Source organism: Notolepis coatsorum (assembly GCF_963971535.1).
Source record: "Notolepis coatsorum genome assembly, chromosome: 13".
Taxonomy (NCBI): Eukaryota; Metazoa; Chordata; class Actinopteri; order Aulopiformes; family Paralepididae; genus Notolepis; species Notolepis coatsorum.
This window is the reverse complement of record NC_140177.1, coordinates 2,111,330-2,138,314: the sequence shown is the minus strand read 5'-3', so window position 1 is coordinate 2,138,314 and position 26,985 is coordinate 2,111,330. Positions and strand designations below refer to the sequence as shown.

At 44.4% G+C, this 26,985-nt stretch overlaps 1 protein-coding gene across 2 annotated transcripts in view; it reads left to right on the top strand.

The window, feature by feature from the left end:
- Positions 1 to 25,803, top strand: part of fam91a1 (family with sequence similarity 91 member A1) — a 94,726-nt gene extending 68,923 nt beyond the window's left edge. For both annotated transcript variants that reach the window (XM_084327187.1, XM_084327186.1), the window contains 9 exons: positions 6,925 to 7,073; positions 8,424 to 8,558; positions 10,954 to 11,067; positions 12,062 to 12,134; positions 16,748 to 16,888; positions 18,634 to 18,735; positions 20,703 to 20,826; positions 20,934 to 21,003; positions 25,420 to 25,803. In XM_084327187.1, coding sequence (XP_084183313.1) covers positions 6,925 to 7,073; positions 8,424 to 8,558; positions 10,954 to 11,067; positions 12,062 to 12,134; positions 16,748 to 16,888; positions 18,634 to 18,735; positions 20,703 to 20,826; positions 20,934 to 21,003; positions 25,420 to 25,608 — 1,097 coding nt within the window. In that variant the 3' untranslated portion in view covers positions 25,609 to 25,803. The remainder of the gene's footprint in view (positions 1 to 6,924; positions 7,074 to 8,423; positions 8,559 to 10,953; positions 11,068 to 12,061; positions 12,135 to 16,747; positions 16,889 to 18,633; positions 18,736 to 20,702; positions 20,827 to 20,933; positions 21,004 to 25,419) is intronic.
- Positions 25,804 to 26,985: the final 1,182 nt, after the last annotated feature.

Here is a 26,985-nt window from a genome sequence, read left to right as displayed (position 1 = left end):
GGGCGATTGATTGATTGATTGAAAACTTTATTAACAGATTGCAGAATGGGTATAATACAGTACGTCTCAATACACACAATTGTTATGGGGATGCAGACCAGAGAAAGACGTTCGTCTTGTTTACATCAGGGTCCCCCATTTTCAATTCATATAGACATTTATGACATACACAACAGGGAGTGCAAAGGCTTAAGTCAACATACAGATTAGGGCTGTCCCCGACTAAGGATTTGGATGGTCGACTATGATTGGCCAAAATTTGCCGTTAGTCGACAAAAAAAAAGTATAATATATAAAAAAAAAAATTACATTTATTTTCTATTTTTTATTTTTATCATTCCATCTGGGCTGTGGGGGGGTGCTTAATGTCTGAAGGAGTCGACTGAAGGCTTCTTGTCCTCTGCAAAAGCATGCAATTGGTCCACTGATGGATACATCTTGATATTTGTCTAGTCTAGTGTGTTCATTAGACGGGTGAAATCCTCTTTCAGTGCCTCTGTGCCTGTTTTCGTAGGCAGTTAGCCTCTGGTATGCGTGCCATTAGTGTTAGCCACGCTTCTAGGCCTCTTTTCTTTTGGAATGAATGATATAAAAACAGCTCCTTTCGACCGATTAGTCGACTAATCGACTAATAGGGGTCAGCCCTAATACAGATATACGGAGATATATATCATGACATTTATGACATACAAGTATACAGTACTGTTACCTTTGTGACGTACAAGATGTGCAAATATACAGTACTGTTAAACAGAGATCCTAACAGAAAATATATACATACATACGATGGGGAGGAAACTGTACATTAGGAGGGGGTGGGTGGGGGGAGGGGGGTTTGGACATTTACGGTGGCCAGTTTCGAATAGCAGCCTCCCGTAGGTGCTCTTTGAGAGTGGTTTTGAAGGAGGGTAGGGATTCACATTATTTTACAGCTGTGGGTAGGGCGTTCCACATTGTTGTGGCATAATTGCGAAACGTGGATCTCTCATGTGTAGAACAGGAGGGGAGGCTAGTAGGGGTGGGAATCACCAGAGGTCTCACGATACGATACTATCACGATACTTGAGTCACGATATGATAGTATTGCGATACTAAATATATTGCGATATGCTGAGTATTGCGATATTGATATTGAGATATACTGTATTGCGCTTTATTACCTTTTTTCAACTGCAAAGTAAATTGTCAACATGTTTTATCTAATAAAATAATGTTCAGTCTGTTCATCTCACTTCAATAATTTTTATTGCAGAACATGGTATTTTCTCAAGCAGACAGATGTCAACACTGTAATCTGTGTTGCATGTACCTGACAAACTGAACTGTTTGTATTAGTCATATTCCAACTTAACTGAATGCACACGTGTGTGTGTGTGTGTGGACTACTGTACTATTACAGGTATTGAAATGAACAATGCAACTTCCTTATACAAAATAAAATAAAATACAAAAATATATATATATTTTTTTAATAATTTAATATCGATACTTGGTGTCCCTGTATCGATACAGTATCGCCACGCAAAGTATCGCGATACTACTACGTATCGATATTTTCCCCCACAACTAGAGGCTAGTGCTAAACAGAAACATAGCTGTGGAAGAGGTTGTAGGAGAGACCCTTTCAACGCCTTCACTCAACGCTCGTTTCTAAATAGTTACAAAAATAAAATGTCCCAACAATATGTTTAGTGAGTTTTCAGTTTTTTTTATACAAGAAAATACAAAAATAAAATAAATATGTATGTATATCTATAGATTCCCATTATACCATATATAAATATATACATAGATACAATACATACTTGTAATCAATTTAACATAGGTTAAATGTACTGCACCTAAAGGATGGAGAATATTTTCTTATATATATATATATATATATATATATATATATATATATATATATATATATATATATATATATATATATATATATATATATATATAAACACACACACATACTCACACATACATACACACATATATATATATATATATATATATAGGTATATATATATGAACATCGATGATTTGATTGGATACTTAACACGAGGTTGAAAATTGCTCTGCCATTTGTAGCATTTTCTTTCTTAAATTTTTATTTAAATAAAAACACTTAAAAAAAAAACACTTTCTGAACGGAGACACAGAATCTATAATAAACCTGCATTAATTTCTTCAACTAATCTACCTAGAGGGGGCGGCAGAGAGTACCTCCCAGAAGTCGAGCACAACAAACCGAAGCCTCTGCATCACATCAGCGGTGCCGCCAGATGCTGTTGTTTATTTTGGTTGGCCGGGTGCCTTCGCTCTGATCGTCTGGCCCACGCTCCTCCCCGTCCTCTGTCCAAGGGGTCCCCCCGGACCTCTTGCACTAAAATATTGTGAAAACATAAATCAATTCAAATCTAGACTAAAAAAAATCTATTTTCGATAGGTACAGAAGGGAAGAAGAGCTTTAATTGCATTTAATTAACAAAAAAAATACATATGATACTGTATTGTACGTTATATCATATTACATTATATAATCATATTATAATTAATCTGTATATTATATTAAACTATATTACACTATATACTATTATATTATGGTACTATATTATATTGTATATATCACATTATATATGTGTTGTATATACTATTATATACTGCAGGTATACTATACTGTAATGTGTACTATATGTATTGTATGTACTATGTATGTATGTAAATGTTAAAATAAAAAAAACGAAAAGTCTCCGGGGGTAGGGCCCGACAAGCCTAGTGCTTCTCCCTAGCCCGTTTCGGACAATTGGACAATGCTGCAATAGCAGCTGGTAAAACGTTGCCGATTTACGGAATGACCATTGTTATGTGTCCAAAACCCGAAATAAAAAATAACTGAACTGAACTATGAGAGCCTGCTGGCTGCCGACCGACGCCCCAGACCGATACAGGATTCATTTGGCCCAATACCGACGTAGATAAGTACGTCATGGAAGTCCAATTACCAGCATGGCGGAGGGGGGAGGGGAGGTACAGGTATGGGCAGGATAATAGTAGAAAGACATAAATATAGGCAATTACATTAGATCTGAATATAAAGATATGAGAAAAATAAACCGTGTGAACAATGTAATTAACTCTGAATATAAAAATATGAGAAAAATAAACGGTGTAAACAAAGGTGCAGATGAGAAAAAACTTAATTAACCATAATTGCGAATAATTACCAAGTCATTGAAGTTATTTCTATATTATTACACGGCAATTACACTGTCAAGTGCTACCCATTTTCTTCATGAATTAAGGTTTCAAATCACATGATCTAAAAGGGTGTGAGTTTAAGTGTGTTGTGTACATACCTCGTTTGTGTACAGTTTAAGTGTGTTGTTTACATAATAATAATAATAATATATTTGATTTGTAATGCGCTTTATAATTGTGGAGCAAATCTCAAAGCGCTAAATACCTCGTTTGTGTACAGTTTAAGTGTGTTGTGTACACATACCTCATTGTGCCCCTTTTTGTGTATGTGAGTAACCTCATTCCCAGTTTTATCTCCTCCGTGAGATAAAGACTGTTATTACATGGCGTTTTCACATTCGCCGAAATGCTTGCTTGTGATTGGTCAATAGCGCGCGTCAGAGGTCAGTTATCAGACAGTAATGACCGCTGTGGGACAATAATGACCGCTGTGCGCAGCTGTTCGCAATCAAGCCCACTGACACACACTGTTTCAGTGCAATTAGACACTGCCGGTGTTCTGCTGCCGGGGAAGCTGCCGGCGATGACAGGGGGCGGAGCGACGAGCGGAGCCAGAACCAGTGTTGCGAGTCGATGTAAAATGAATTAGGTATATTGTTAGTAAGTTAGCCATGTAATAAGCGGGATAATGTATAGCTATACTCGATCATTGTCGCAAAATAATTGACCTTCACTGACGTTTAAAACACCTCGCCGAGGCGGCTCGGTATTTTAAACTCTGTGTCGGTCAATTATTTTGCGACAATGACCTCGTAGCTATACATTATCCCTTACGTAAAGCATAGCCCCTTACGTGACTGCGATCTGCAAGCCAGGGGCTTTTCGTATCCCTGGCTTGCAGATCACAGTCACGTAAGGGGCTAGGTAAAGCACTACGGCCGAAAGTGTGAATGGGCTAGAATTTCCGGTGTATGTACTTCCCCTGGAAGCTGCCTCCGAACAGACCAAACTTTTCCCGAATCCTGTCGGCAAACAAGCTAGAACGTCCCGGTCATGTAGTAAATTCTTCAGGCAAAGCCGTTGCAGTGGCTTAAGCGAGGAAATATTGTGCACTTCACACGTTTCTATAATTGTTTTGTCGAATCCGGAAAGCCTGTAGCCGGTACTTCCGTTTACACACTTTAGGAGGCATAGCTTTACCAGCCTAGTATGTGAGGGTGATTCCAGTTCATTCTTTTTCAAGTTTCTCCTCCCCATACGCACTAAAGACAGTCTTGAGTTGCGCTCAGTGTCTCATCTTCAGGCCGTTCACAAGCCCGTGATTTGAACCGACTGTAGCACTCTGCCGTTCACATCTGAAGGCTTCCACCGGAGAGGAACATTAAAGGAACACGCCGACAGTATGGGAAATGCTCACCGTCACTTCTCCAGAGTCGGACAAGAAGACGAGATAGCAGTTTCCCCCGCGTTCAGGAGAAAGCTGTCTGGCTGCAAGCTAAAATTACTATAACTGGTTCACTGAACGTAAATGATCATAGACCTCACTAAACCTAAACAGAATTCGGAACACTGGGATTTTGGATGAAGGCTTTCTTCAAAAAAGGAGTTCTTTAGTTAAAGACGGTAGAGGTTGAGTACTTTATTATCTAAATATGGTGAGGTAGAGTGTTGTGTTCATTCATAGTTAAAGACAGTAGAGGTTGAGTACTTTATTATCTAAATATGGTGAGGTAGAGTGTTGTGTTCACTCATAGTTAAAGACAGTAGAGGTTGAGTACTTTATTATCTAAAGATGGTAAGGTAGAGTGTTGTGTTCATTCATAGTTAAAGACAGTAGAGGTTGAGTACTTTATTATCTAAATATGGTAAGGTAGAGTGTTGTGTTCATTCATAGTTAAAGACAGTAGAGGTTGAGTACTTTATTATCTAAAGATGGTAAGTTAGAGTGTTGTGTTCATTCATAGTTAAAGACAGTAGAGGTTGAGTACTTTATTATATAAAGATGGTAAGTTAGTGTTGTGTTCAATCATAGTTAAAGACAGTAGAGGTTGAGTACTTTATTATATAAAGATGGTAAGTTAGAGTGTTGTGTTCACTCATAGTTAAAGACAGTAGAGGTTGAGTACTTTATTATCTAAAGATGGTAAGTTAGTGTTGTGTTCACTCATAGTTAAAGACAGTAGAGGTTGAGTACTTTATTATCTAAAGATGGTCAGTTAGAGTGTTGTGTTCATTCATAGTTAAAGACAGTAGAGGTTGAGTACTTTATTATCTAAAGATGGTAAGTTAGAGTGTTGTGTTCAATCATAGTTAAAGACAGTAGAGGTTGAGTACTTTATTATCTAAAGATGGTAAGTTCGAGTGTTGTGTTCCTTCATAGTTAAAGACAGTAGAGGTTGAGTACTTTATTATCTAAAGATGGTAAGTTCGAGTGTTGTGTTCCTTCATAGTTAAAGACAGTAGAGGTTGAGTACTTTATTATCTAAAGATGGTAAGTTAGAGTGTTGTTTTCATTCATAGTTAAAGACGGTAGAGGTTGAGTACTTTATTATCTAAAGATGGTAAGTTAGAGTGTTGTGTTCCTTCATATTAAAGACAGAGGTTGAGTACTTTATTATCTAAAGATGGTAAGTTAGAGTGTTGTGTTCGTTCATAGTTAAAGACAGTAGAGGTTGAGTACTTTATTATCTAAAGATGGTAAGTTAGTGTTGTGTTCCTTCATATTTAAAGACGGTAGAGGTTGAGTACTTTATAATCTAAAGCTGTTAAATTGGAGTGTTGTGTTCACTCATAGTTAGAGACAGTAGAGGTTGATTACTTTATTATCTAAAGATGGTAAGGTAGAGTGTTGTGTTCACTCATAGTTAAAGACAGTAGAGTTTGAGTACTTTATTATCTAAAGATGGTAAGTTAGTGTTGTGTTCGTTCATAGTTAAAGACAGTAGAGGTTGAGTACTTTATTATCTAAAGATGGTAAGGTAGAGTGTTGTGTTCACTCATAGTTAGAGACAGTAGAGGTTGAGTACTTTATTATCTAAAGATGGTAAGTTAGTGTTGTGTTCGTTCATAGTTAAAGACAGTAGAGGTTGAGTACTTTATTATCTAAAGATGGTAAGTTAGTGTTGTGTTCACTCATAGTTAAAGACAGTAGAGGTTGAGTACTTTATTATCTAAAGATGGTAAGTTAGAGTGTTGTGTTCAATCATAGTTAAAGACAGTAGAGGTTGAGTACTTTATTATCTAAAGATGGTAAGTTCGAGTGTTGTGTTCCTTCATAGTTAAAGACAGTAGAGGTTGAGTACTTTATTATCTAAAGATGGTAAGTTCGAGTGTTGTGTTCCTTCATAGTTAAAGACAGTAGAGGTTGAGTACTTTATTATCTAAATATGGTAAGTTAGTGTTGTTTTCATTCATAGTTAAAGACAGTAGAGGTTGAGTACTTTATTATCTAAAGATGGTAAGTTAGAGTGTTGTGTTCACTCATAGTTAAAGACAGTAGAGGTCTAGTAGTTTCTTGTGATTACATCACATCCACACGTGATTTTGATTTACTTCACAACCTCAAACACACAGGCTGTGGTAAAACCTTCTTAGCGGAGTTGTGTGGTTGTTCGGTGGTGGGGGTTCAGTTGACTGAATAGAGATGTTTGTGGCCAGGCTTCCCCCTGGACATGCTGCGCTGTGAGAGCCTGCTGGGGGTTCAGTTGACTGAATAGAGATGTTTGTGGCCAGGCTTCCCCCTGGACATGCTGCGCTGCGAGAGCCTGCTGGGGCTGGACCAGGCCACCTGCAGCCGCGTCCTCAACAAGAACTACAAGCTGCTGGTCTCCATGGCACCCCTCAGCAACGAGATCAGACCCATCAGCAGCTGCACACCTCAGGTACCGGAGGGAGGGAGGGAGGGAGGGAGGGAGGGAGGGAGGGAGGGAGGGAGGGAGGGAGGGAGGGAGGGAGGAAGGGAGGGAGGGAGGAGAGAAGAGAGAGAGAGGGGGGAGAGAAGGGAGAGATGGGGACAGAAGAGAGAGATGGTGAGAGAAGAGAGAGAGATGGGGAGAGAGGGGGAGAGGGAGAGAGAGATGGGGAGAGAAGAGAGAGAGGGGGAGAGCGAGAGAGAGAGAGACACACTGGGGACTTGGATCAAGTGGTGTTTGTCTGCGTTGGGAAGTGAGAGGTGGTGAGAGGTGTATCGGTTGCGATAGTATTATTATAATTATAGTGTGTGTTCCTGCATGCTGTGTGTGTGTGTAGCTCTTCATGTGCAGAGGTGTGTGTGTGTGTGTGTGTGTGTGTGTGTGTGTGTGTGTGTGTGTGTGTGTGTGTGTGTGAGCTCAGCCTGAGATTGCCCCCAACAACGAGAGGCTCAAGAGAGAGAGAGAGAGAGAGAGAGAGACAGAGAGAGAATGAGAGAGAATGAGAGAGAGAGAGAGTCAGACTCCAAAGCAATTCCACACCCTGGCCGTGCTCCAGCACTCTGCCTGTGGGTACACGGAGAGAGAGAGAGGGTGAGAGATTGAGAGAGAATAAAGAGAGCGAGGGAGGGGGATGGAGAGAATGAAAAAGAGCGAGCAGTGAGACTGTTGTTGGTCCCCACACACATGCACACACACACATGCACACTCACACACACACTCACACGTTCATGTTTATCAGAACTCTGTGACTCAGGACTGGGGCTTCGGTGAAGTGTTTTGTGTCGCTCTCCATAATAGCCGCTTCAATGCGCCGCTTCTCAGACAGAGTTAACAATAGACAATAATAACTCATGATGTTGAGACAACGTGATGACTGAACCAGAAACGGGTCTGCTCTTCCTCTGATGTTTGGTAGGGAGGGAGGGAAAGAGAGGGAGGGAGGGAGGGCAGGAGGGAGAGGGGAGCGAGGGAGGGCAGGAGGGAGAGGGGAGGGGAGGGAGGGAGGGAGGGAGGGAGGGAGGGAGGGAGGGAGGGAGGGAGGGCAGGAGGGAGAGGGGAGTGAGGGAGGGAGGGAGAGAGAGAAAGAGAGGGAGGAGGGGGGTTAGAGAGGGAGGGAGGGAAAGAGGGAGGGAGGGCAGGAGGGAGAGGGGAGGGAGGGAGGGGGTAAAGGAGGGAGAGAAAGAGAGGGAGAAAGAGAGGGAGGGAGGAGGGAGGGTGAGAGAGGGTGAGAAAGAGAGAGATAGAGAGAGAAAATGTATGTTTGAGTGAGAATATCAGTCTGTGTGTGTGTGTGTGTGTGTGTGTGTCTCTCCCCCGCAGCACATTGGCCCTGCCATCCCCGAGGTGAGCTCCATCTGGTTCAAACTGTACCTGTACCATGTGACCGGCCAGGGTCCGCCCTCTCTGCTGCTCTCCAAGGGCTCCCGGCTCCGGAAGCTACCGGAGACTTTTCAGGTGGGTTCTGTCACAGAGTAATAATATCATGGAGTAGTCCGGGCTATACCAGACGTGTTCCAGGTTAGTCTAATCTACAGAGGTGTTCCAGGTTAGTCTAATCTACAGACGTGTTCCAGGTTAGTCTAATCTACAGAGGTGTTCCAGGTTAGTCTAATCTACAGACGTGTTCCAGGTTAGTCTAATCTACAGAGGTGTTCCAGGTTAGTCTAATCTACAGAGGTGTTCCAGGTTAGTCTAATCTACAGAGGTGTTCCAGGTTAGTCTAATCTACAGACGTGTTCCAGGTTAGTCTAATCTACAGACGTGTTCCAGGTTAGTCTAATCTACAGACACATTCCAGGTTAATCTAATCTACACTGCTTTCTCTCCTGTGTCTCCTCTCCTCTGTTTCCCTCTCAGCCTTCCTACTCTCTCTATAAAGAACCTTCTCTCCTGTGTCTCCTCTACTCTGTCTCCCTCTCAGCCTTCCTACTCTCTCTATAAAGAACCTTCTCTCCTGTGTCTCCTCTACTCTGTCTCCCTCTCAGCCTTCCTACTGTCTCAATAAAGAACCTTCTCTCCTGTGTCTCCTCTACTCTGTCTCCCTCTCAGCCTTCCTACTGTCTCAACAAAGAACCTTCTCTCCTCTGTCTCCCTCTCAGCCTTCCTACTGTCTCAATAAAGAACCTTCTCTCCTCTGTCTCCCGCTCAGCCTTCCTACTGTCTCAATAAAGAACCTTCTCTCCTCTGTCTCCCGCTCAGCCTTCCTACTGTCTCAATAAAGAACCTTCTCTCCCCTGTCTCCCTCTCAGCCTTCCTACTGTCTCAATAAAGAACCTTCTCTCCTCTGTCTCCCTCTCAGCCTTCCTACTGTCTCAATAAAGAACCTTCTCCTGTGTCTCCTCTACTCTGTCTCCCTCTCAGCCTTCCTACTGTCTCAATAAAGAACCTTCTCTCCCCTGTCTCCCTCTCAGCCTTCCTACTGTCTCAATAAAGAACCTTCTCTCCTCTGTCTCCCGCTCAGCCTTCCTACTGTCTCAATAAAGAACCTTCTCTCCTCTGTCTCCCGCTCAGCCTTCCTACTGTCTCAATAAAGAACCTTCTCTCCTCTGTCTCCCGCTCAGCCTTCCTACTGTCTCAATAAAGAACCTTCTCTCCTCTGTCTCCCGCTCAGCCTTCCTACTGTCTCAATAAAGAACCTTCTCTCCTCTGTCTCCCTCTCAGCCTTCCTACTGTCTCAATAAAGAACCTTCTCTCCTCTGTCTCCCGCTCAGCCTTCCTACTGTCTCAATAAAGAACCTTCTCTCCTGTGTCTCCCCTACTCTGTCTCTCTCTCAGCCTTCCTACTGTCTCTATAAAGAGGTGGGATGCCCACTCTCCTTTGAAGAAAAAAAACTAAAACAAACAATAGACCAGATGCACAAGACGGCTGCCACAGCACAATGTGCACCAAGATAATAAAATGAAATCCTCTCAAATCTTGCTCAGATGTTGATGTTTTGGCAGGTAATGGCGTCGGACCAGGAACCAACCTGTTTCCACCGTTATCGTTCCAAGTTACGCCAATTTAGCCGCATCCTACCGTACCGACAGATGTTTGTGGCAAATACAGACCTCCACCACACAGGGTTACTCCTCCAGCGGTCCCGCATCGCCAGACCTCTCTCCTCGCCGTGTTAGCGCTGTGCTGTGTGAGAGAGAGATGTCTGGCAGAACCTATTATCATCGTGCACTAGGGGGGGGGGGGGGGGGGGGTCGGGGGGGGGGGGTCGGGGGGGGGGGGGGGGGGGGTCGTTCTGGGATGTTTGTATTTCTCAAACCTCAATTACCTAGGGTGGTGATAAGCCTGGAATGCAACTTGCAAAATAGCGTTCAGGTAGAAATGTTTCTCTGATGAAGAAACACCCGCCCCGCGCTGTTTCTCCGGCAACCGTTACGTATGTTTTTCATCCATGGGTTTAGTATAGGGATGTCGGATATTATCGGCCTACCGATATTGGCATTAAAATGTAATATCGGAAATTACAAATAAAAAAGATTGTACACATTTATTTAACCTTTATTTACCCAGGCAAGCAAGTAAGAACACATTCTTATTTTATTTATTGTCAAAAGCATGCATAATGTTGTGTTAAATCCACGACAAGAGATATGTAATTTTATTACCTGAAATTATTCCGTTTTTGGGGGGGGGGAAACCGATATCAACCGATATCGGTATCGGTTAATATCGGTATCGGAAATTAAGAGTTGGACAATATCGGTATATCGGATATCGGTAAAAGAAAAGCCAATATCGAACATCCCTAGTTTAGTATGGTCAATGGTGTCTTGCTCATGGCTAGTAGTCATGGCTACAGAATGCTCATTGGCTATGGAATATATAACTTGGTTGGTACATGTGTTTTTTTAGGCTTATGACCGGTTGCTGATCACTTCCTGGGGTCACGACCCCGGTGTGGTACCTACGTCCAACGTGCTGACCATGCTTAACGACGCCCTCACACATTCTGCCGTTCTGATCCAGGTACACACACACACGCACGCACACACACACACACACACACAACCCCCATATCATATAAATGGCTGCTTTTTTATATAGCGCTTTTATCCAAAGCACTTTACAATTTGTTACTCACATTTTACCCATTCACTCACACATTCACACACCGATGGCGGAGGCGACCATGCAAGGTGCCAACCTGCTCATCGCGAGCAATTAGGGGTTAAGTGTCTTGCTCAAGGACACATCGACCAGCTGCCCGGGAGGAGCGGGAATCGAACCGGGAACCTCCGGATTGCCAGACGACTGCTCTACCTCCTGAGCCACTGTCGCCCCTTACAATATATTCATGTATTCATGTTCCTCTGACATGCAGACGACACTACAATATCTTCTCTCCACACTTAGGTATCTCACACACACACACACACACACGCACGCACGCACGCACGCACGCACGCACACACACACTAACCCCTCACCAAATACATGAATAACAAAACCTTTACCCTAATTAGGGTTCCTTCGTGTTTGCTCTGAAGAAATGAAAGCTACCTCCTCTCCTAACTGTCAGCTAAGCCAAATGTGATCTGAGTAGTGAGATCTTTTCTTTCTTTTTTTCTTTTCTTCTTTATTATTATTATTATAAAAAAATGTCTTGTTTAATCTGTGGATTGTTTGTTTCTTTGTATATGGTATCAAATATTATTTTGTGTGTAAATTAGGTTGTACGCCAACCATCAAGTAATACTCGTTTAGTTTAGGAATAGGGGGGCAGGTAACTATAAGAATTATTCTTCTTCCTGCTCCTTTTGCCCATGGTATGGTATTTATGATTTTGTATGAAAACTCTATGATTGTATTGCTTCCATGTGGCAAATAAAACTCTGAATCTGAAAAAAAAAATCTATTTCACACTTTGATTGGTTTATCCACACAGACCAGCAGCCACTGAATGGACGGCTGAGGATGCTGGACGGTGAGATAACTGATATATAATTACGTGTGTTCTCAGGGTCATGGGATGCACGGCCACGGAGAGACGGTTCACATCCCGTTCCCCTTCGACGAGGAGGAGCTTCGAGGAGGTGAGCGCTATGGCTGCCGCAGCCTGGTAATAATGGGACATATAACCCGTAGTATCGAATATTGGACGCTGCGCGATATCGAAGTGTTTCACTTACACTTTCATTTGGTATATTGTGAGAATATCTTCCTCTGGGCGTACCACCACTGACAACAAATCTGCTCCTATTATGTAGTGTCGCCTGGCGTACTTAACTCAATGATTGCATTTCATTCCAAATTGATCTACACATCCACTGTGGTGAAAGAAAGATCGACTGCTTGATATCCATCGCTCGGTAGTCGAAAAATCACATAATGCTTCCGTCCTCAAAATGGTAACTAAGTAACTGAAAAGCTGACGATAATATAACACTAATATTGCATGTTACTAATTGTGTGTCGTAACAGTAGGTGTCTACAATCCTACACTGTAATCATAATAATCACGACGACCTACCTCATGCTATATAGTCTACCCATATAACTGTATGATAGCAGGTACAGTAATGCTGTATTTACCGTATATATATATATTTAAATTCATCGCATATATTTATTATCTGTCTGAATATACCTGCATAATTATTTTATATACCTGCTTATACACCTGCATATAACCCATATAACTGTATGATAGCATGTACAATAGTGCTGTATATATATATATATATATATATATATATAATATTTATTCTTACTGTGTATATATATATATCCACATCTGTCTGTACATACCTGCATATAATCATTTTTACACATCTGTAGATACTATATCTATATCTTACCTACTCTTACTAGTTACACTGCTGCTCAGTATGACTTAGTTAGTACCATAGTGTCTTTATACCTGTATCACTGACACTGTACATAATACTACAACTCTGTACATTAGGGCTGCAATGATTAGTCGACATAATCGACAACGTCGATCATAAAAACTCGTCAACGCCTAATTTTTGCGTCGATGCGTCGTATAATCTTTTTTTTTTTTTTATTATAATTTTTTTTTTTTTTTTTTTGCACTACCTATCTTTGTGAAAGTGGCTTCTCAGCTCTGGTCCAGCTGAAGACAAAGCAGAGGATTATAATTATCACTCAAACCTACATTTCATTGTGGTAAACCTCATATTTTTATATTCAGAGGTAATTATATAGTTTACACTGTTTATTTTTCTCATATTTTCTCATATAAGCTGTCGGGTCATCTGACCCGTTCCCGGCGGGAATCAGTGGCATTTTCTCCATGGCTGTGCTAGTGTTAAACAGTCCTTGTGACGTGCGTTGTTCGGCCTTTAGTGCTGATTTACCTCCACTCACTTTCATGGCTTTCAGTATATCAATAGACTGCTGAATGTGGCGACTAGCATCCACTAGATCAGCGGTTCCGGAACGAGTACCCAGTGTTGTGTAATGCTGCGCTGAGAAAGCCTGTCCCCTTCTCATCAACATACCTCTGCGAGGCCGGATTTTCAGAGTAGAGGCGGATCTCCGCCAAAGCGCACATGAGCGCATTTTCTTCTCATGTTCTGGCAACATATTTTGGCTAAATATGCCTCGTTTTATAAATGTGTATACAGAAACAATTCCGTTGCTTTTGTTGATAATATGAATTAATTTCATTGATAACATAGTGCTGTACTTTCATTTTTTTTTTTTTTTTTTTTTATTGATATTTTTTTGCACAAATCTCTCCAATATTCAAAACATCTCTTTCCACATCATCATATGCACTTTCCAGGATTTGCCCTTTTCTTTTTTGTAAGAACATACAAAACATGTAAAGGACTCATACAAATACATTAACAACTGACATGGAAAATAAAAAAAGACTTACGAAAAAAGAAACATACTATACTATACATTATGCGTATACATCCCTGATATATATACTTTGCATGTAGACCGAACTACCTTCGAGCAGGTATGTGCTGCATCCTCTATCGGGATGCCACCCTTCTCCATATTGCATGTGAGAGAAAGCGCCCCAGACACATGCAGTTGTGCATGATAACATGCATGCACACATGTCTCCGACACATGTATGTGGGTACGTGTATCACGTAAGCATGTGTACATGCCTCATATGTGTGTGTGTGCATCTTCCTGGTATGTGACTGTACTCCTATCTCTTGTGTGTGTCTCGTATCCATGTGTGCCTCTGCCCCCTATGTGAGTGTATATCTCAGATGTGTATATATATGTGCGTCTCAGCTACGTATGTGTGTGTCTCCTATATACATGTGTATCCCCCATATGTGTCAGTGAAAGCCTATACTTCAACTGTGTGTATATGTAGGTGTGTGTATGCCTATTTCCTATAAATGAGTATGTGCATGTATGTGTGCCCCTGACGTGTTGTACTTTCATTTTCTAATAAATATGCATGATCAAGTTCAACAACATGAGCTTTTATTTTTATATTCCTTATTTCCACGTGTGGGGTCGCCTGAAGAAATCCTAAATGAAATGGGGTCGTGGTATAAAAAAGTTTGAGAACCCCTGCACTAGATTCATGTCTCTTTGCTGAAACGTCAGTGACAGGCCCTGCAGCTCACGGAGCATGTCTTTGATGCCAGATCAACTAAAAACCCAGAGTTTATTTGTGGAGCCCCAGGAATTTCTTCCTCTGTGTGTCACTGCGAGATGCGTCCTCACTTGCTGTTTTAAAGTGGCGCGCTAAAGCAGGGTAGTTATTCCAGACAGATTTTACAGTATTAAAACTAGGGATGTTCGATATTGGCTTTTTTACCGATATACCGATATTGTCCAACTCTTAATTTCCGATACCGATATAAACCAATACCGATATATGCAGGGTCCCCCCCCCCCCCAAAAATGGAATAATTTCAGGTAATTAACATTACATATCTTTTGTCGTGGAATTAACACAACATTATGCATACTTTTGACAATAAATAAAGTAAGAATTTGTTCTTACTTGCTTGCCTGGGTAAATACAGAAAAAATTATAATAATAATAATTTTTCATAATTTTTTTTAAACCGATACCTTTCGATATTACATTTTAATGCCAATATCGGCCGATAATATCGGACATCTCTAATTAAAACTACTCGCCACCCACCTGATGGTGAAGATCTGCCCGATTCTCAAAATCTGCATATTTAGATCTGCAGCTGCTTCCTCAAGTAATCTCGCGTTCTTTGCGGACTGGTGGTATAGAGAGAGTACAGCTTGGAGATGAAAAACTCGAAGTGGTTACATCCAGCAACGTCTTTCAGCGAGCCGTGGACTGCGGGCGAAAGATTCTGTCTCAAGCTGTTGTAGATGGATTCTGCATCTTCTGTGCCATGTGTCAGCTCTACAATATCTAAAAACACATTGTCCACATCACAATCCAATGATCGAAGGGTTGGTGGTTCGAATCCCGCTCAAGCCCATGTCCATCCCACTGCCGTTGTGTCCTTGGGCAAGACACTTAACCTACTTGCCTCGTATGAATGTGTATGCATGTGAATGAATGTTGGTGGTGGTCGGAGGGGCCGTAGGCGATGATTATTCGCCACGCTTCTGTGAGTCTGCCTCAGGGCAGCTCTGGCTGCAATTGTAGCTTACCACCACCGGTATGACTGTGTATGAACGAATAATGGACTCTGTACGTGCTCTGGGGTCACTGGGGTGTCATGAAGAGCGCTATATAAATCCAATCCATTATTATTATCTCGTATCTCTTTAATATTTTAAACAAACTTCTTCCGCATTTGCTGTGCAATATGGCCTATACTTTCAGCACATGAGTGCTGTACAGTTTCCCCAACCCCACCTACCCAACCTCCTCCAATGTACAGTTTCTACGTCAAATGTATATACTCTCTTTTTTAGACTCTTTTTGTATCATAAACAGTACTGTATTTGTAAATCTGGTATGTCATAAATGTATAGATGTAGCAGTACTGTCTATCTGCATGTCGTGTATGTCATATATGTTATGATGAATTGAAAATGGGGGACCCTGATGTAAACTACTCGAAAGTCTTTCTCTGGTCTGCATCCCCTTAACAATTGTGTGTATTGAGCCGTACTGTATTGTACCCATTCTGCAATCTGTTAATAAAGTTTTCAATCAATCCATCAATCAATCTGATTTATGTACAGTTCCTGGAGCTTCATCAAGGGTGGGAGTTTTTTGTCTGTTTTGGTGCATCTGTTTTGGTGCATCTGTTTTGGTGCATCTGTTTTGGTATGTCTGTTTTGGTATGTCTGTTTTGGTATGTCTGTTTTGGTATGTCTGTTTTGGTATGTCTGTTTTGGTATGTCTGTTTTGGTATGTCTGTTTTGGTATGTCTGTTTTGGTATGTCTGTTTTGGTTTGCGTGTGATAAATAAATCAGCATTGTTTTTTTCTTGAAGATCTTGAATTAAATAGGTCCAGGTCTGTGTCAGTATTTCTTTATTGACACAGTAGCATTAATTACAACTAAATCATGGGTCAGTCAGTCAGTCAGTCAGTCAAAGGGCAAAACACATGGGTGATACTGGCATTGGTCACATGCCGACCAGTACGTTCTTTATTTCATTTCTAGACAGACAGACAGACAGACAGACAGACAGACAGACAGACAGACAGACAGACAGACAGACAGTAACTCTTCCCCTCCTCTTCTCTCTTGCAGAGTTCTCCTCCTCCAACATGGCCGTACACCCGGCCCTGCGCTGCCTGAAGCAGCAGGTCGACCTGGAGCACCAGTGTGGCTACATCACCATGCTGAACTCCAACACCCGGCACCGCCGGCCCCATTCTGCTGACTACAGGGGTGAGGGGCATGGCTCTCACACACACACACACGCACACACACACACACACGCACACGGACGCACACACACGCACACACACACAGCAGACAGATACAACAACAGGCAATGCCGCAGGCCCATCTATTCTGCAGGGGTAAGGGGCGTGGGTCACACACACACACACACACAGCGCATAGACACGTAGACAAGTGCACACACACACACACACACACACACATACACACACAAAATCTGCTGTTTTCGAACATAATAGTTACCGGTAGTTACTGAGTATAAACCCTGTTGCGTCTGAAATTATACCCCATTCCTCAAATAGCACCACCACTTTGGCCAGAGACACACAGCCCCTCTCCTGACCCTCTCCTGACCCTCTCCTCACCCTCTCCTGACCCTCTCCTGACCCTTCCTCACCCTCTCCTCACCCTCTCCTGACCCTTCCTGACCTTTACACGTACGCTGTTTCGGCCAGAGGCGTGCGTCTCCTACCTCCGACCTTGAACGGCATCGATCGCTCCCAAGTTTCTTTCCCGTCAGCTATTGTATTAGACAACGAGTGCAACAGGAAGTAAACGCTCCGCGCGCCGCTCTGTCCCTCCTGCCTCCTCCACGTCGTCTGGCAGGAAATAGTGTCCGACTCGGTAGGAATCGTCACCGACGCCGCGAATTCGATCGGCATCGTCTCCCCAGTCCACTTGAATTATGCCGCTCGCCGGCTTGATTGTGTCCCGTATCCTAATAGCCTTTACTAATGGACGCAGATCGAACCCTCTTACCCTTTTCCTGGACATTGTCCGATTTCATTACGTTGATTTAATCGTTCACAGGTTCTGTTTGGTACACACGCGGCTACACGTGCGGTCTCTCCAGACCCAACGGAAGAAGAATAATAATCATAACACTTTAGGCCCGAAGTCCCGGCTGAAGTCGTGCGTAAATCTGAGCTTCTCCCGCGTAGAACTTGAAAAGGACGCATTCATCATCAGTTCCACGACCGCTCTCCTCTCCGCTGAGAATCGGTTCTCGTTGAACGCGCTCTGGGTGATTTTCAAAGACGTCCGGGCTTTTTATCAACTTGCAGGAGGAGCGAGGCGCTGAGAGTCTGCGTGCTGATCGGGAAGGTTTCTCTGTTTCTCTCCTCAGGAGACACTGATCTGGAAGGTTTCTCTGTTTCTCTCCACAGGAGACACTGATCTGGAAGGTTTCTCTGTTTCTCTCCACAGGAGACACTGATCTGGAAGGTTTCTCTGTTTCTCTCCACAGGAGACACTGATCTGGAAGGTTTCTCTGTTTCTCTCCTCAGGAGACACTGATCTGGAAGGTTGCTCTGTTTCTCTCCACAGGAGACACTGATCTGGAAGGTTTCTCTGTTTCTCTCCTCAGGAGACACTGATCTGGAAGGTTGCTCTGTTTCTCTCCTCAGGAGACACTGATCTGGAAGGTTTTGTTGTGTTTCTCTCCACAGGAGACACTGATCTGGAAGGTTTCTCTGTTTCTCTCCTCAGGAGACACTGATCTGGAAGGTTGCTCTGTTTCTCTCCACAGGAGACACTGATCTGGAAGGTTTCTCTGTTTCTCTCCACAGGAGACACTGATCTGGAAGGTTGCTCTGTTTCTCTCCACAGGAGACACTGATCTGGAAGGTTTCTCTGTTTCTCTCCACAGGAGACACTGATCTGGAAGGTTTTGTTGTGTTTCTCTCCCCAGGAGACACTCATCTGGAAGGTTTTGTTGTTTCTCTCCACAGGAGACACTCATCTGGGCGGAGGGTTCGACACCAACGGCAGCACAGAGTCCTTTGAACTGGTGTCCGAGGAGAACAACGCGGAAGGCAGGGGGAAGACGGACGGTAGGGCCTCCAGATTTGTCAATAAATCAAATCAAATCATCTAACCAGAGTGCAAATGTAACAGTAAAGTGCAATAGTAATATACAATGTACAGGTGATTATGGATGAATGAATTAATGATTTTATTTCTGTATTTTTTTTACAAAGCATAGTAGTAGAATTTAAAAAAAAAACGAAAAAAATTAAATTACCGAAAAGGCGTAGGCTGAAGCTGAGGCTTATAATTGCCTACCCTTTTCACATTACACTATTTACGGTACATTACACTATTTACAAAAAAATATATACAAAAAAGAAACATAATTCAGTATATCATTTAGCAAAGGTTACAAACGTTTCATCGTTTTATGTACAAAACGTATACACATTTATCTGTTTATTTTTTATTTTTTTAATACTTTTTCTTTTATATATATATATATATATATATATATATATATATATATATATATGTTTTTCTTTTTTCTTTTTCCCTTTGTCACTATTTGAACATAGCTATGTTATAGATAAAATATAACCAGGATAATAATGAGGTTTTATATTTATGTATCACCTTATATTTGAGTAATTTCTTAAAAGTATGTAGCGAACTACACATTTAAAAAAAAAAATCCTATTAAACTTATATTAAACTGGATATAACATAGTACCACTCAGTAATAGTGCTAATCAGATGTATTTACAGAGTTGTAGTATTGATATGTACAGTGATACATTTATAAAGACACTACGGTATTTAAGTCGTACTAGCCAGCAGTGTAACTAGTAAGAGTATGGGATATGTACAGATATACTATATGTATAGTAGGGATATGTACAGATATACATGTAGATATAGTATCTACAGGTATCTAAAAAAGGATTATATGCAGGTATGTACAGACAGATGTGGATATATATATTTATATTATATACATATATATAGATATATATGGTATTTACAGCATTATTGTACATGCTATCATACAGAGTTATATGGGTAGACTATAGTATGAGGTACATGCTATCATACAGAGTTATATTAGTAGATTATAGTATGAGGTACATGCTATCATACAGAGTTTATATTATTACTAGATTAAAAGGGCAATATGCTCTTTTTTGTGCCACTTTTTCCGATTTCTCGACAACTTCAAGTTGTATTTATTTCCGACGTGTCCCTCCCTCCTTCTCTCTCTCCCTCCTTCTCTCTCTCCCTCCTTCTCTCTCTCCCTCCTCCTCCCCCCTCCCTCCTTCTCTCTCTCCCTCTCTCCCTCCCTCTCTCCCGCCTCCTCTCCTTCTCTCTCCCTCCTCCTCTCCCTCCCTCCTCTCTCTCCTCCTCCTCTCTCCCGCCTCCTCTCCCTCTATCCTCCTTTCTCTCCTCTCTCTCCCTCTTCCTCTCTCCCTCCCTCCTCCTCCTCCTCTCCCTCCCTCCCCTCTCTCCTCCTCCTCCCCCTCCTCTCTCTCTCCTCCTCTCCCTCCCTCCCCTCTCTCCTCCTCCTCTCTCTCTCCTCTCTCTCCCTCCTCCTCTCTCTCCCTCCCTCCCCCCTCTCTCCTCATCTCCCTCCTCCTCTCTCTCCTCTCCCTCCCTCCTCTCTCTCCCTCCTCCTCTCTCCCCCCTCCTCCTCCTCTCCCTCCTCCTCTCCCTCCCTCCTCTCTCTCTCCCTCCTCCTCTCTCTCCCTCCCTCCCCCCTCTCTCCTCATCTCCCTCCTCCTCCTCTCCTCCTCTCCCTCCTCCTCTCTCTCCCTCCCTCCCCCCTCTCTCCTCATCTCCCTCCTCCTCCTCTCTCTCCTCTCCCTCCCTCCTCCTCTCTCTCCCTCCCTCCCCCCTCTCTCCTCCTCTCCCCCCTCCTCCTCCTCTCTCTCTCCCTCCTCTCTCCCTCCTCTCTCTCCCTCCCTCCTCTCTCTCTCCCTCCCTCCTCCTCCTCTCTCTCCTCTCCCTCCCTCCTCTCCCTCCTCTCTCTCCCCCCTCCTCCTCCTCTCTCCAGCGTTATCGTCTGAGGATGACTGGGTACCTCTGGAGCTCTGCTTCGGCATGCCTCTCTTCAACTCCGAGCTCAACCGCAAAGTGTGTCGAAAGATCGCCGTACACAAGCTGTGCAGCAAGGAGAGGTGAGACCTTCACGACGCCCTGCGTTCCCCCGTTTAAACGAAACAAAACCAAGAAGACAAAAGACAAAACTCACAGAGGTGACTTTTCTTTGTCGTTGTCGTTTCAGCCTGCAAGCGCTGCTCCTCTCGAGCCGCAAGTTATCGCTGAAGGTTCTGAGTTTCGTCCAGTCATTCCAGGTAAGCTGCTCCCTCTCCTCCCTCCTCGCCTCCACCACTAGGAGGCGCTCTCTGAGGAGGCGCTGCGTGAGGAGGTGCTCCCTGAGGAGGCGAGGCGCTGTGTGAGAGGGGTTTCATTTAAATAGACCATGATGAATCTGTAATGCACTGATGCAGCAGCCAGCGCTGTGTATAAAATGTCCGACTTGGCTGTGCTGTTTGGCGGTGGGGGGTTTGGGCCGGATGCTGCACCCTGCTGTGCATGTTCTGTGATTTCTTTTGATCACGCCTGACCTTGGACACGGTGACGCGACATGAATGATAAATAATTTAAGTTAAGGGGACAGTTCACCCAAAAAAACAAACAAACAAAAAACGCATAATTAAAAATGTTTGTGTGATTTGCCTAGTTTTGGAGATGTCTGCCATAGAGATGTCTGCCATAGAGATGTCTGCTGTAGAGATACCTGCCGTAGAGATACCTACTGTAGAGATATCTGCTGTAGAGATACCTGCTGTAGAGATACCTGCTGTAGAGATACCTGCTGTAGAGATGTCTGCTGTAGAGATATCTGCTGTAGAGATATCTGCTGTAGAGATACCTGCTGTAGAGATACCTGCGGTAGAGATACCTGCTGTAGAGATATCTGCTGTAGAGATACCTGCTGTAGAGATACCTGCTGTAGAGATACCTGCTGTAGAGATACCTACTGTAGAGATACCTGCTGTAGAGATACCTGCTGTAGAGATGTCTGCTGTAGAGATACCTGTTGTAGAGATACCTGCCGTAGAGATACCTGCTGTAGAGATACCTGCTGTAGAGATACCTGCTGTAGAGATACCTGCTGTAGAGATACCTGCTGTAGAGATACCTGCTGTAGAGATACCTGCTGTAGAGATACCTGCTGTAGAGATACCTGCTGTAGAGATATCTGCTGTAGAGATGTCTGCTGTAGAGATACCTGCTGTAGAGATACCTGCTGTAGAGATACCTGCTGTAGAGATACCTGCTGTAGAGATACCTGCTGTAGAGATACCTGCTGTAGAGATACCTGCTGTAGAGATACCTGCTGTAGAGATATCTGCTGTAGAGATATCTGCTGTAGAGATACCTGCTGTAGAGATATCTGCTGTAGAGATACCTGCTGTAGAGATACCTGCTGTAGAGATACCTGCTGTAGAGATACCTGCTGTAGAGATACCTGCTGTAGAGATATCTGCTGTAGAGATATCTGCTGTAGAGATACCTGCTGTAGAGATACCTGCTGTAGAGATATCTGCTGTAGAGATACCTGCTGTAGAGATACCTGCTGTAGAGATATCTGCTGTAGAGATATCTGCTGTAGAGATACCTGCTGTAGAGATATCTGCTGTAGAGATATCTGCTGTAGAGATACCTGCTGTAGAGATACCTACTGTAGAGATACCTGCTGTAGAGATACCTGCTGTAGAGATATCTGCTGTAGAGATATCTGCTGTAGAGATACCTGCTGTAGAGATACCTGCTGTAGAGATATCTGCTGTAGAGATATCTGCTGTAGAGATACCTGCTGTAGAGATACCTGCTGTAGAGATATCTGCTGTAGAGATACCTGCTGTAGAGATACCTGCTGTAGAGATACCTGCTGTAGAGATGTCTGCTGTAGAGATATCTGCTGTAGAGATATCTGCTGTAGAGATACCTGCTGTAGAGATACCTGCTGTAGAGATACCTGCTGTAGAGATACCTGCTGTAGAGATACCTGCTGTAGAGATACCTGCTGTAGAGATATCTGCTGTAGAGATACCTGCTGTAGAGATTGTCTGATGTCACTCCAATACAATGGAGCTGAATGGCACTGGGTTTGTGGCGTTCAAAGCACCAAAAATAAAAGATAATACATTATTATGGGGGTGTACTTTGGTAGAAATGTTAGAGGAGGGAACAGAGACTGGTTAGAACAGGGAACAGAGACTGGTTAGAACAGGGAACAGAGACTGGTTAGAACAGGGAACAGAGACTGGTTAGAACAGGGAACAGGGACTGGTTAGAACAGGGAACAGAGACTGGTTAGAACAGGGAACAGGGACTGGTTAGAACAGGGAACAGGGACTGGTTAGAACAGGGAACAGGGACTGGTTAGAACAGGGAACAGAGACTGGTTAGAACAGGGAACAGGGACTGGTTAGAACAGGGAACAGGGACTGGTTAGAACAGGGAACAGGGACTGGTTAGAACAGGGAACAGGGACTGGTTAGAACAGGGAACAGGGACTGGTTAGAACAGGGACTGGTTAGAACAGGGAACAGAGACTGGTTAGAACAGGGAACAGGGACTGGTTAGAACAGGGAACAGGCACTGGTTAGAACAGGGAACAGGGACTGGTTAGAACAGGGAACAGGGACTGGTTAGAACAGGGAACAGGGACTGGTTAGAACAGGGAACAGAGACTGGTTAGAACAGGGAACAGGCACTGGTTAGAACAGGGAACAGGGACTGGTTAGAACGGGGAACAGAGACTGGTTAGAACAGGGAACAGGCACTGGTTAGAACAGGGAACAGGGACTGGTTAGAACAGGGAACAGAGACTGGTTAGAACAGGGAACAGGGACTGGTTAGAACAGGGAACATGGACTGGTTAGAACAGGGAACAGAGACTGGTTAGAACAGGGAACAGGGACTGGTTAGAACAGGGAACAGAGACTGGTTAGAACAGGGAACAGGGACTGGTTAGAACAGGGAACAGGGACTGGTTAGAACAGGGAACAGAGACTGGTTAGAACAGGGAACAGGCACTGGTTAGAACAGGGAACAGAGACTGGTTAGAACAGGGAACAGGGACTGGTTAGAACAGGGAACAGGGACTGGTTAGAACAGGGAACAGGGACTGGTTAGAACAGGGAACAGAGACTGGTTAGAACAGGGAACAGGCACTGGTTAGAACAGGGAACAGGGACTGGTTAGAACAGGGAACAGAGACTGGTTAGAACAGGGAACAGGCACTGGTTAGAACAGGGAACAGGGACTGGTTAGAACAGGGAACAGAGACTGGTTAGAACAGGGAACAGGGACTGGTTAGAACAGGGAACATGGACTGGTTAGAACAGGGAACAGAGACTGGTTAGAACAGGGAACAGGGACTGGTTAGAACAGGGAACAGAGACTGGTTAGAACAGGGAACAGGGACTGGTTAGAACAGGGAACATGGACTGGTTAGAACAGGGAACAGAGACTGGTTAGAACAGGGAACATGGACTGGTTAGAACAGGGAACAGGGACTGGTTAGAACAGGGAACAGAGACTGGTTAGAACAGGGAACAGGGACTGGTTAGAACAGGGAACAGGGACTGGTTAGAACAGGGAACAGAGACTGGTTAGAACAGGGAACATGGACTGGTTAGAACAGGGAACAGAGACTGGTTAGAACAGGGAACAGAGACTGGTTAGAACAGGGAACAGAGACTGGTTAGAACAGGGAACAGAGACTGGTTAGAACAGGGAACAGGCACTGGTTAGAACAGGGAACAGGGACTGGTTAGAACAGGGAACAGAGACTGGTTAGAACAGGGAACAGGGACTGGTTAGAACAGGGAACATGGACTGGTTAGAACAGGGAACAGAGACTGGTTAGAACAGGGAACAGAGACTGGTTAGAACAGGGAACAGGGACTGGTTAGAACAGGGAACATGGACTGGTTAGAACAGGGAACAGGGACTGGTTAGAACAGGGAACAGAGACTGGTTAGAACAGGGAACAGGGACTGGTTAGAACAGGGAACAGAGACTGGTTAGAACAGGGAACATGGACTGGTTAGAACAGGGAACAGGGACTGGTTAGAACAGGGAACAGGGACTGGTTAGAACAGGGAACAGAGACTGGTTAGAACAGGGAACAGGGACCGGTTAGAACAGGGAACATGGACTGGTTAGAACAGGGAACAGAGACTGGTTAGAACAGGGAACAGGGACTGGTTAGAACAGGGAACAGGGACTGGTTAGAACAGGGAACAGGGACTGGTTAGAACAGGGAACAGGGACTGGTTAGAACAGGGAACAGGGACTGGTTAGAACAGGGAACAGAGACTGGTTAGAACAGGGAACAAGGACTGGTTAGAACAGGGAACAGAGACTGGTTAGAACAGGGAACAGGGACTGGTTAGAACAGGGAACAGAGACTGGTTAGAACAGGGAACAAGGACTGGTTAGAACAGGGAACAAGGACTGGTTAGAACAGGGAACAAGGACTGGTTAGAACAGGGAACAGGGACTGGTTAGAACAGGGAACATGGACTGGTTAGAACAGGGAACAGGGACTGGTTAGAACAGGGAACAGAGACTGGTTAGAACAGGGAGGGCACAGATACTGCTCTAATGTCTTTTGTCCCCACATATCCTCTATTCCATCACTGTGTCCTAATGCGTCTGTGACCTTTGCCCCCCCCCCCGTGTCGTGGCAGGATGGCAGCCGGTTGGCCGACCCAGATAGCGGCGTGTCGGGGCCCCTGAGCCAGCCGCCGCTGGAGGCCGGGGTCCCCCTGCCCGCCCTCAACCTGCTCTTCAAGGACGCCGAGCTGAAGGAGTGGAGCGGGCGCTCGCCTCCGCCCCTGGACATCTCCGCACTGCAGAAGGAGGACCAACCCACATAATCCCCCCCCCCCCCCATAACTCCAGAGGAAATGCCACTTCATAAAAGGCCCGCCCTCTATCGCTGTGTTACCTCCCTGTGAAGGGAGTAACTTCCCGTAAGCTCCACCCAATCGGTCACGAGGGATCGCCGACCTTCACCAAGCCCCGCCCACTTACCTTCATATCCAATCATGGCGTACAGTTTCACAAAATACCCTCCCTTCCTTCCTTCCTTCCTTCTTTCCCTCCCTCCCTCCCTCCCTCCCTCCCTCCCTCCCTCCCTCCCTCCCTCCCTCCCTCCCTCCCTCCTTCCTTCCTTCCTTCCTTCCTTCCTTCCTTCCTTCCCTCCTTCCTTCCTTCCTTCCTTCCTTCCTTCCTTCCTTCCCTCCCTCCCTCCCTCCCTCCCTCCCTCCCTCCCTCCCTCCCTCTCTCCCTCTCTCCCTCCTTCCCTCCCTTTCTCCTTCCTTCCCTCCCTCCCTCCCTCCCTCCCTCCCTCCCTCCCTCCCTCCCTCCCTCCCTCCCTCCCTCCCTCCCTCCTTTCTTCCTTCCCACCCTCCACCTCCGGATCCCAACGTGATTTGCTCCCTCGTGTTTGTGTCCACATCCAGGCCAGTGTTATCGCAGTGTGTGGCGGTGGCTACAGTGTATATCCTGGAAGACAATGTAAATGACCCACTACTGAACAAACAACAAGCGCTGGTCTCTCTCTCTCTCCCAGCCGCTGTCCTTCAAACCATTCAGTCAAGTGGATATTCCTTTTCTTTTTCTTAAGAGATTCCTTTTTTAAATTCTTAATAGGTGTTCTATAAAGATGATTGACAGAATCCCTGACGTGAGGTTTGACGTGAGGCTCGGAGCCGCACACCAGATGACATACACTGTGTGCGCACCATAGGACCAAGGCATTGATTTACAATCCCCCTGTATTGTCTCACGTACGGTGATCTGACGCATGCTATTATTGCACAACCTGTTGTCTTTATTACTTGTTATTGTTATTGGGGGGCGGGTGTTGATTTGCACTGTGGGATTCCTTAGTCCCGACCTGTGGATGAAGTGATTACGTGATTTCTTTTCCTTCCTCCTCCTCCTCCTCCTTAGTGTCGCCTGCATGGTTTCAGAGCCGTAGTTAAAACCTCTTGACCAGTGCGCTTTCAAATCCTGACCTGACATCAGAGGCTTCAAGCTTTCATCACGACACTCTCTCCTCACGACACTCTCTCCTCACGACACTCTCTCCTCACGACTCTCCCCTCACGACACTCTCTCTTCACGACACTCTCTCCTCACGACACTCTCTCCTCACGACACTCTCCTCACGACACTCTCTCCTCACGACACTCTCCTCACGACACTCTCTCCTCATGACACTCCCCTCACGACACTCTCTCCTCACG